The 11,340-nt window shown below is 39.5% G+C and overlaps 1 protein-coding gene and 1 long non-coding RNA gene across 8 annotated transcripts; one reads left to right on the top strand and one right to left on the bottom strand.

Moving 5' to 3' along the window:
* Window positions 1–441: 441 nt before the first annotated feature.
* On the top strand, window positions 442–3,398 carry LOC133922041 (uncharacterized). 4 transcript variants are annotated; one of them, XR_009910376.1, is made up of 7 exons: window positions 442–693; window positions 755–1,054; window positions 1,946–2,005; window positions 2,172–2,212; window positions 2,330–2,618; window positions 2,723–2,863; window positions 3,018–3,398. It is a non-coding gene; the product is annotated as an uncharacterized LOC133922041 (long non-coding RNA). The 4 variants fall into 4 exon arrangements; XR_009910375.1 differs by having other exon boundaries at window positions 2,307–2,618; XR_009910374.1 differs by having other exon boundaries at window positions 2,172–2,618.
* Window positions 3,399–3,481: 83 nt separating this feature from the next.
* LOC133922040 (uncharacterized protein At5g03900, chloroplastic-like) lies at window positions 3,482–10,417 on the bottom strand. 4 transcript variants are annotated; one of them, XM_062367195.1, is made up of 13 exons: window positions 9,813–10,413; window positions 9,621–9,728; window positions 9,436–9,536; window positions 8,957–9,049; window positions 8,234–8,303; window positions 8,071–8,136; window positions 7,832–7,924; window positions 7,533–7,598; window positions 7,211–7,353; window positions 5,259–5,345; window positions 5,115–5,178; window positions 4,764–4,907; window positions 3,482–4,223 (listed from the first exon to the last, which is right to left on the bottom strand). In XM_062367195.1, exons 1-13 carry the CDS (start codon window positions 10,215–10,217, stop codon window positions 4,083–4,085), a joined length of 1,581 nt encoding a protein of 526 aa, XP_062223179.1. In that variant the 5' UTR covers window positions 10,218–10,413; the 3' UTR covers window positions 3,482–4,082. The 4 variants fall into 4 exon arrangements, with proteins under 4 accessions (XP_062223179.1, XP_062223180.1, XP_062223181.1 ...); XM_062367196.1 differs by having other exon boundaries at window positions 8,957–9,031; XM_062367197.1 differs by having other exon boundaries at window positions 8,957–9,028; window positions 9,813–10,411.
* Window positions 10,418–11,340: the final 923 nt, after the last annotated feature.

The following is an 11,340-nucleotide window of genomic DNA, read 5'->3' as shown; positions in this document are numbered from 1 at the left end:
CATTCTGGGAATCATTCATTTATGCCTTATTTTGGTATTCAGATATTTTACCTGATTAAGGTGCTTGCTGCTGTTAGTATTATATCTCTCAGCTGCTATTTCATGTATATAAATAGCTTCTCTTGTCAGTATCATATTTATATATATAGAATAAGATATATGCTCATATCTTGGCACTATTTTGTACAACACTATCTGCCTGACCTAGAACACATGGCCGCGCTCCAAAGTTGAAGCTAGCCACTGCATCGTACAGCTCGCTACCACTGTCTCCCCAGCTCGTGCCTCAGACCCCTCCTCCCCCTCCCCACCACCGCTACCCTACCCGCCGCTCCGCTTCAAACCACCCTGCTCCGCACTCCTCAACCCCTTCGCTCGCGTTGACTTTGTCGTAAAGATCTAGATCTGTCCGCTCTGCTTCTCCCAAAATCACTTCCCACCGCACTACGCCACCATCTCTGAGTCCAACATCCCCGCCGAGCTCTTCCCGTAGTGCCCCACTATCAATCGCTCCCTCCTGGATCCACGTCTTCGAGTTCAATCCATGCTAGTCACCGCCCAGTCAACACCACAAGAGGATCCCCATGCCTTCCTACCCACCATCTCCCCAGATCACCACTCTGCATCCTCCTTCGCCCGACAAATCCTTCCATCGTTGGCCTCATCGAACCTCACCCCGACCGCAATCTTGTGGTACTCTCCAGCCCTCCACCATCGTGTCACCACCCCTATTCTCTAACACTTCCATTGCTAGGGTTCCGCCCCTCAACAGGTTGCCATGCCGCCATCAGGATCTGCATCGGGCTACTGCTAGTGCTTCGTGCACCTCCTTTGCGCCACCCTCCATGGTTCCGTGGTTGTGTGCCTCCCGATGCTCTGCCTCGTTGCTCCTCAACCTCATCACGGCCAAATCGGCCTCCGCAGGGCATCATGTGTTCCTCTCGATCCTTCAAGTGCAGGCGACGTCGAGGAGTAGCGCAGCCATGGACGCGGTCCACACCCTACATGATCCACCGCGCCGCCACCCACCCCTTTAGTTGACTGAGTGCTGACTGTAAGTTCAGTTATACTTCAATTCTTCGTATGAAAGTTTGTCAAATGTTTCATGCTTCTATATTTTGAATTGGAGGATGTAAATTCCACATTCAGATTGCAGTAGTCGGTTACTGTGTTTCACGTCATTGCAAAAGTTTGCTTGAGTGAATGCTGATCCTTGAGATATTTAAAAACAATTACCTTAGGTTGTAAAAGTCAATAGGTATAGGTAAAAAAAGAAAGGCTTTAGAGTTGGCAGTATTGGCACAAGCTCACCAGATAAGGACTTTAAGTTCCGTCTTTCAAGAAAAAAACAGAACTTCAACCGTCTGATATCTGATTATTTTCTGTTACTTGTGCCCATTCCTGAAATTGCCTGCCTGATGATTCTTTTAACTCGAGGTGTTATTTTGTGCATTACTCATGTAATCATACTGCATATTTAGATCTTAATGCATACATACCTGATATCTTTTGTATTAATCTATGGTGGTGTCATGTGATCCAAAATGATTGCCCCTATAGTTAGCAATTTAAATGTCATTCAAGCATATCTGAAGTCCCTGGAGGGATAGAAGGCTGCATTGGAGTTTTAAGTTATTCTATGGTGCCAACAACTGGTCGAATCTAGCCTACACGATCCACAATCTTTCTTGATGAGCAAAATAAAGCTGCATCAAATATGCGCACCTATAAAAGGAAACAAGTGCAACATTTGATTTTTGGGATAATTCCTTGATTTTTATATGGTTTAGGTCTCTAATCCCTGGCAAATTAGATAATTATTAGATAATAGTGCAGAGGTTTTTTAAACCAATTTATGATGAACAACATTTTTAAGGGACTTTTAATGTAGTCAAGATTTTAGCTCACTCCTTTCCTTTTTTTTTTGGAAAAAAAATCTGTAAAGTAAAGACGAAAGAAGTTAGCAAGGACATTTGGAGATTACAACATCCACTAAGCTCAAGAGGTGAGCCAAAAAATTTCTGCTATTTTCTTTTACCCTTGCTTCTTATTGTTTTTTTCAACATGTAGCTTCAGCTGAACTTTGCTACTTGTTTTTTTTAATACATGGGGTGCTGGTGCTGGTCTTTTTTGACGTTTTCCTCGCATATGGCATCCTCAAAACAAACCAGGGCTCGCACTCCATTGAATGACCTAACCAACACCACAAACGGTAATGTTTATATCAACTACTATTGTCTAAAGGTCCCTTCTCATACTAAACAACTAAATAGATTTCCTGCTTTGACTTCTTATGATGACACAAGTTGCTTGTGTGTGTACATGGAAGCTTCCCTTGCAAATGCTTCGTATGTGTCTACTCTTCCATGAAAGTGTGGTGTCGGGGATAGCTTTTGGCCTGGTAAAGGTTTGCCGAGATCAAAAGAGACATAGATGAGATGCATATCAACAGGAAAGGAAGATTCTGTATGAATAGTCTGGGATTAAGAATGCTTTTCATAATTTCATTTTATCCATTGTATACCTATGCAGGAGATGGAGAAACCTCTGATTCTTATCATGACAAGAAAATCGCAAACATGAATTCACTCCTTCCAATATTAGAAATTTCTATCAAGGTAACTTTGTTTAGTTATGTCTCATCATTTAGTTATGTCTCAGCTTCTGGTAAGATACTACGTAAAATTGGTGACATCTGATGAGTGGTAATTGGTTTATGTAGAATCGCATGCAACTTCTCATTGTTGCTGAGGATGTAGGAGAAGCTCTGGTAGTGCTTGTACTGAACAAGCATCGTGCTGGTCCTGATATTTAGCACACCGAAGTGCTCATATAAGCTATTGGGCTATACTCTTGCATGGAAGTGAGTCTTTTTCTTTGTTTTCTTTCTCCTTGTTGTATCAAAGAGAAGTCTCATTTGTAGTGCTTCTTCCCTTTTTGCATCTCTGTCTTAATTGTTATCATGGTGAAGCTTATTTATGTAAATTCTTCAACTGATTACCACTCCTCAAATGTAGGTATGTGCTATCAAAACTCCTAGATTTGGTGATAACATAAGGGACAATCTGGATGATATGGCTATGTTGACTGGAGGAGAGGTTTGCTATTATCGACCAATAACCAATGATTATAGAATTTCTTAACACAGACTACATTGAAATTGACTTTTATATTTTATTTTAATTTGAAGGTTGTTAGCGAGGAACAAGGTCTTGATCTTGATAAAGTCTAACTACAAATGCTTGACTTTTATATTTCATTTTAATTTGAAGGTTGTTAGCGAGGAACAAGGTCTTGATCTTGATAAAGTCTAACTACAAATGCTTGGCATTGCTAAAAATGTTTGTCAGTTTCATAAATTGTTTCACTTGAGATCCAAACAGTGACATCCTCCTTCATAGGTTACTGTATCTCTTGATGATACTATTATCCTAGATTACGGAGGGCACAAACAACAGATAGAGGAGAGGTGTCAATAGTGGCAGGAAGCTCTTTCAATTGGAATTACATCATTTTTCATATGGATGCCCTTGACAGCTTAGAGAATCAATTGACAAAAGCACTGCTACATATTTTCAGGTTAACGCTAGAAACTGTCACTTCCAATCATGAGTTGACTCCCTGAAGGTTATTACAGTATGCCTATCTCTGAAGAGAGAATTTGAAACGAATGCCCAAAGTCCTGAGGGGCCCTCTCTACAGGCGTATTCTTTTTACATATTCTGATGGGGCTCCATTCAAACCGAGTAACATCATATCCCCGCTTCTCGTGTCGAATTCTGAATTCAATCTCCAATCCAGCGCATGGAACTACCTATACAAATATGCAGATTTGTGCAGATTAATGTCACAAATATGTACATCAGCTGCCTACCTTGGTCGGTTCAAACTAAGCCAGCAGCTTCCGCAAAACTTTCATGGCCAAATGACGGTATGCCTATTAGTGAGTCCCAGAACCATCCAATTTCACTTGATTGAATGGTTCAGTCAGATCTATTCTCAATTCAATTGGATGCAGATAAAAATTATCATCCAGCCTGACCAAAGGACCATGTAGAGCTACTATGTGTCAAGTATATCCATCACTCTGAATCAAGTCCCTTAAATCTCCTATTCCACTCCTTGAATTCATAATCCTGATCCAATAGATCCTTTTCAGTAGTGTAGACAATCTCCTCTGGTGTAATTACTTTCCGTTGAGCCATGTCACGTGCACTGAGCAACTGAAAAGACAGGAAAACACAAGCCAACAAATATGCCACTTCAGATAAAATTAAGGGGAAAAACAAAAAAGGACTAACAGTTAGTACTAAAAGTGAGATCATGTAGCCAAGCATCAAGAGATATCTAAAATGAGTACAACAGGATGTTGACGAGATGACACCAACTTAAATTGAAGAATGCAATAAAGATGTGCACAATAAAATTTACCAAAATTAGCATCTATTTTCATTTTATATAATAGCCAATTGTGCTGTATGTAGACAACAGATGGTCCAAGTTGCATAATAAATTAATAATCCCACTTGCCGTTACGGGTTAAGCCCTTTAATAGTGGTTTCTTTCTTATAAGCTTCTGATGTAAAGGAATTACAAAGTTGCTACCGATCACAATCATGTCTGGACTATAAGGTTTAGGTGAATGCCCCTCTGAGTTTCTCCGGAAAGAACTACATGAGGGTAAAAACAATTGTGTAGAGTTGTGTGGAACTTCAATTCAAAGTTTGATTCCAAATCAAACCTGCAGAGCTTTCGATTGTTACCTTTCTTCTGAGAGAAGAATCTGGTGACACAAGTTCCTGAGCTCGTTGTTCTCTGGCTTTATTTCTCCCCCTAATATCGTTGTTGGTCTTGCGTAGCAGAAACCATCTAAATAATGGTATTGCAAAAAAGGAGCCGGCGTATATCTACAAATGACCACACGGTATCATTATATCATTGATAATATTCATCTTAATTCATAAGTCCACAACATAATTCAAGCGGAAACTCCCCTAAAAAAAAAGAAGGGTATGTGGTTTCTTTCAGACCATATGCCTTATTGAAATGACTAATGCGTAATGAAAGGGCCACTTTTATAGAGTACTAAACAGGCATATCAAGCCCAACCATACCTGAAGCAAAGGATATAACTGTGCAGCAAATGAAATAAGTCCACCTGGTGTCACTGTCATTTGCCTTCAAGATAAATTTAAATTCAATTGTTAGTAGAAGGAAATACAACTCAACAATACTTGAGGCCAGATTATAATTCCTACTTCAACAAGTTTCCGAGAATGATGACACCGAAAAGATTGAGTCCTCCCAAACCAGCAACCATTGCCTTCTCTGATGCATTTGCTTTACTGCAATATCAACAGGTCGGCATATAAAGGCATACAAAAAGGCTACAAAATAGATCAAAACTAGCAAGGTGGCTCACGCTAATAGCGTGGCTAGTCTCGTTGCAATATTTTGTCACGATAACCTTTGATTAAAAATTAGTCTCTTTAGCTTTTTTTTTACGAAGTTAGTGTTATTTAGTTACAAAACGCATAAAATTAGAAGAACGGATTAAAAAATGTTAGTGGAAGAGAAAATTATTTATACTCCAAACTTATACCCGAAACGTATACATGTACTGGTTCAATTCGTATACGTTTTGATCAACTGCCAAAATCATGTGTCAGGTGTAGGCAGCCCAACTAAAATCATAATAGGTTTGCCTTGCCTGATGCCTACTTGGTGCGACAACCTTGAGCTACACGGTGCTTTTTAATCTATAATCTTAGTAAGAATTTAAAAAAAAAATCGTTATTTTTTATTATGAAGTTTAGCTATTGATTAAATGTATTTTACATAGACTCTTTATTTAAGTATTTGGTTTTTATAATAATTTTATTTTTTTCTAAGATTATATTTGATATGGATCCTTCTTTTTTCTACACGACTCTTTATTTTATTTTATTTGGACTCTTTACTTAGATATTTTGCTTTCCAAACTATATGGAAATGGAACTGGTAATTTTTCATAATTTTTAATTCCGAATTTAGCTATTTATCAATCACATGTGATATGTACTCTTTGGTTTAATCTAGGCCATTAGATGTTCATAACAATGAGTGGTCTAGATCCTTTTCTTTTGTTCGATTAACGTGGTAATTTCGTGACCTCGAAAGCGATCATGGTGGCTCCTTTTAACACTCAAAGAATAATATAATAGATTTTTTTGACTCTTTATTTAGATTATTTTGCTTCTCAAATCGTATGTAAATCGAACCTCTAATTTTTCATAATTTTTAGAGTGAATTGCACAAAACTACAAGTATTGTGCCTAGTAACATAAAACTACAAGTATTGTGCCTAGTAACACAAAACTACAGTATTGTGCACAAATTTCACACAAAACCCGATTTCAGTTATATCTGTTGGTGAAATTCACTGTTCATCGATACAAAAATCAGCGGTCTATTGTTTCTCAAAAAATCCTAAAACTTTTTGTACGTATTCCATAATTCATGTGCAGCCCATTTGAATTGGATTCACCCAAAAAAAACATGTGTAGAATTTAAACTAAATTCTCTAAAAGTTCTACTTTCATAACTTCTAACAATTGTTAGAGCCTAAAATAAAATCCCAAAAATCTGAGAAAAATCACTAATATTTTTCTTATATGATGAACTATTTTTAAAATTATTTCCAACCCTAGGTTATATGGTGAAAAAGTGAGTTCCTTTGTAATGCTCCATTTATATGCAGATTTATAAAGGAACTTACTTTTTCACCATATAACCTAGGGCTGAAAATAATTTCAAATTAGTCCATCATATAAGAATAATATCAATGAATTTTTTTATATTTTTTGGGATTTTATTTGAGGCTCTAACAATTGTTAGAAGTTATAAAAGTAACCTTTTTTGAAAATTTTAGTTTAAATTTTACACATGCTTTTTAGGTGAATTCAATTAAAATAGGTTGCACAAGGATTATAAAACACGTACAAAAAAAAAGTTCTAGAATTTTTAGAGAAACAATAAACCACTAATTTTTATATCGGTGAACAATACCGGTGAACATAGATAATTCCTAATCTCTGGACCCCAATGCATTGCGCTGCTGATGCGACACTTCCACGCTAACTATGTTTAGAATCTAAACTTTATATTATGGGAGTTTCAAGTTCTTGGGTGAAATAGCATCGGGAAGAATGCTTAAATAACTAATACTGACCTGAATTTCCAAGATTTCTCCTCTAAGTACTTTTCAACTCCACTAAACATTGCAGACCATTTGGTACCTACATATTCCCTACTCCCACCACCTTTTGATGAAGCAGTGCGTTGCAGTGATGGGAATTGATACAAAATGTTTCCCTAAATAAGAAAAACAAAATCATTAAGTTATTTAGATGTTGGTCACATCAAGCAAGATATGTTGAAGTACATATGTAGCGAATGTCATCTTTAGTACATGGCAGGGTTGAAAATGTAGGCCAAATTAGATTATGTTAGTTCTCTAAATTCATGTCTGAAATATTAGAGGAGAGTTGGACCTGCTCATCAACTTCTGGATGTCCCTGGAAGCGTAAAAGAACAGGAAGAATAAATGATTCATCATCCTGCAGTTCAAGAGATGGTACGAAAATGATAAGTCGCACCTCAATTTATATTTCAATAGGAAATTAGGAAATTTTCACAATAACGATAATCATGCTAATCAATCAGCTAATCATTAATCCAATTTATTCAGGATTTAAAGCAAAAGTAAAGTTTTGAAGGTGCGAAGAATAGAGAACGTAATCAAGTCTAACAAAATAAACATATTTATTAGCATAGACCAGAGTTTCCATGCCTTGGACTCTTCTGACGGTGGTGGCACATCAAGAAACGGTGCCAGTTCTTCAGCTGTAACAACTCCACCATTTGATGAAATATACTGCCCAATCTATAAATTATTCAAAGAGCCATTAGAAACCTGTGATAGTAAAAATGAATATATATATATATATATATAGATATAGATATAATTATATATAGACATAGTAATTTCAAATAGCAGAAGCTACATTTTCCTCGAAGAAAAAAAATTACCATCTTCCACCGCTTTTCTTCAAGCCCATCATTTGGATCACCATCCCCAAACACAAATGAAAATACCTGCAGAATTGGTTTAATGAAAATTACATACAGTTTCAACCAAATGCTGACATTACATAGTGAGAATGAACAATCAAATCAAACCCTTTTAAATTACAGATTCAATAAAGTTCATCCCGTTTTCTTTTTCTACTCGACGCCTTCTGTAATAATCTGCATCCAAGTACCTGCAGGCACATGAAATTGTAGAGCAGACAATAAAAAGGTGTACATGATGATTTTGTTCACATATTAAGTTGCATTTCAAATGCTATATGTAGGTTTATGCCCCATTTCATTGTAGTCATCTTAACAGGAAGTGGTGAGAGGTATAACCTATAGCATCGGAACTTCCTAGCACCAGTATACAGATTCTTCTAAAAATTGAATGGTTGGATATAATAAAAGCATTGTTACTGTAGTTAGAGTTGCCTTCATAAATATCCCATCAGGAACATTATCATGCCCAAACCATGAGATAATTTGCATGACGAGTGTAATGGATACATTCCAAGAGAGAACATATACAATAAGATAGCACTCCAACTCAACTTACTGTATTTTCTTCGATAGGTTTGCCACCAAACAACATTTCAAATATAACTTTCTTCAGGGCTTCTTTTTTTTATTCTAGGATGGTTTGCCTAAACAGGAAATTCTAAAATAACACTAAGCATGCAATGTACAGGCAATATCCAACTCGAATGAATATGTGATTGACAGGTTGAGAAGCTCAGCAAGCCCAAGAGTAAAGGGAATTGTCTTTTTGTTCCTTTCACTCAATACTGTAAAAGGGTCATCTAGCAGTTTCAAAATACTCATATAGATTACATGAACTTACCAAAACAAATCCGTTGGAATGATGATGGTAGAACCATAAGATCTCCGCCGCCTACCACGATTATCCTCATCACTGCTAGTAGAAGAGGAAGTGCTATCAATGGAAGGCACATTGAGTTAAATGACAATGCCTCCATTAAAGCTCCCCAAAATAAAAGCAATCACTAATACTCATGAAATCTTCAAGAGTGTTTTTATTTTATTTTACCTTTTATGAATCAAATTGAAGATGAAAGCCCCTCTCTAGATAAAGAGTGAAACATTCACACACAAAAAAAGTAGATACCATATTGATTAAACTGCTCTTCACTGTCAGTATGTAGTTTAGTCGTAGGTCACTAAGACATTCACAGAATACTCGCTTCAGAGAACGGAACAATATGACAAAGATGGAAACATTGTGCCAGAACAGTTTTAGCCTTGGGCAGTATACATACAGTAATTAGTACGCACAAACTCTATCCTGAGATACAAACATACCTTGAGCTTGAGAGAATGGCAATGATGGTAGTGTACACCAGCACAATGGAGGCAATGAGCGCTGTCCCGAATGAAACCCTTACCAAATACGCGCCCACTTCCTGAAAAAGAGTAACATTACAACCAATATCAGCACAATTCCTAGTAATCAAGAAGACCAGTTACATCTCCCCTGCTCCAAATACCTTGGCTTTCTCCACCAGAGGCTCGGCCCGCATCCTAAACGACTTGCCAGCCAGCTTTGCCCGGTAGTCTTTTGGGAAGACGTACAGCAACTCTCCTTCGTCCGACACCTACACAATTCGCAACGATTGTCACTGAAGACCAGAAGGCTAGCAGCGGGGGAGGCAAGGAGGGAGCACTAACAAAAGGCGCACCTCCAGGAAGCCCTCGGTGTCGGTGGCGAGCGCCTGAAGTGCGCGCTCGGCCTGCGCGAGCTGCAGGCCAGCGCGGGAGGCGACGTCGCCGATGGTGACGCGACCGCCGAAGTGGTCGATCGCCTCCATGGCGCGGTCCCGCACGTCGGAGGGGAGGCGGTCGGTCTCGACGGCGCCGCCGGGGCGCGCGAGCGTCGGCGTCTGGATAGTTCCCGCGCGCGCCCTCACGTCGGGGCGCCACGAGGGCGGGGGCTGGGGGCGGCCTGGGGCGACGCGGAGGCGGTGGTGAAGGGGGGAAGGGGCGAGGAGGAGGAAGGGGGCATGGCGCAGGGGCCTCCTGCGGGGAGGAGGGAGGGGCGGGCGGAGACAGAGGTGGAGGGAGAGAGAGATGGAGGCGGCGGCCATGGCGGGGTGGTTTGGAGGTGGGGTTTAGGTGGTGGTGGTGGGCATTTTGCGGGGAGGAGTGGCTGTGGAGGACTTCCGGGCTCCGGCTGTGGAAGGCAAGGAGGGAGAGTGGTGGTGTGTGCCGGCCGTGGCCACGAGATCGGATTTCGTCGAAGCGGAAGCAAGCAACCGGGGTCCGAACCCGACCGGGTCGTTGGCTCCGGCTTGGGTTCGCGCACGAAGAGAATTCAGCCATGTAGAAGCTAGTCAGCATGTGCGGTTGTCCATACCGGCGCTTTGCACATCCAAAATGTTGCAGTATGATTTAGCATAACTTTAAGCTCTTAATAAATTAAATGTAACGTAAATTCTAGCAAAATATCTCTTATTTGTACAGTATAATCGAAGTTTTTTTTGACGAACGAATGGGATATAAAGATGGTGTACAGCATGATGTATCAAAAATCTACAATATTTCTCTAAGTATTATAATGAGGTGAAAAAGGTTTCGCCGTTTCAGCGCTAATGCCTCCTGAGTTCATGGAAAAATAGCCATCAACAATTCAAATTGATGAGCTGCATGAGGTCTTTCCATTCAATCTCTTCATTCCGCACGAGGGATTGTCGATATCTTTCATATCAATCTTTTTTTTTTCAAACATCTTTCATATCAATATATCTCTTGCTTAGGTCAAATAATCTCTCTCTTCTAACATGAGAATCCCTACAAGGGTTATGATTTTAACCTTAAAGTATGAAGATGGCACAGGGGATTGTGCAGGGCTCTATGTCGCTTCATCCATCCGATATCATCCATCAATTTGTATATATCATGAGATGCTTTAGTGCACACACATGGATACACCCTTGTTTGGATAGTCATTGGTCGTTTGTCCATGTCACCGTCCAATCAGCATGGAAACAAGCCACAATCGAGGGGAACGCGCCCGCACAATGTAGCTACCGCTTTGTCGGGCTTCTATCCACTTGATAAAGAAATTCCGATCGAAGAAAAAAATGTTCCAACCATACGGGACGGGAAGTTCCATGAATCCATCGGTTGGTTGAAGAAGTTCCTGCAGTAAAAGAAACGGTTCCATATTTGAGAAGGAAGTTCCACTAATATAGGTTAAAAAGTTCACGC

Source organism: Phragmites australis, chromosome 6, assembly GCF_958298935.1.
Source record: "Phragmites australis chromosome 6, lpPhrAust1.1, whole genome shotgun sequence".
NCBI classification, from domain to species: Eukaryota; Viridiplantae; Streptophyta; class Magnoliopsida; order Poales; family Poaceae; genus Phragmites; species Phragmites australis.
The sequence above is the reverse complement of the archived record's forward strand: the minus strand, read 5'-3'. Positions and strand labels throughout refer to the sequence as shown.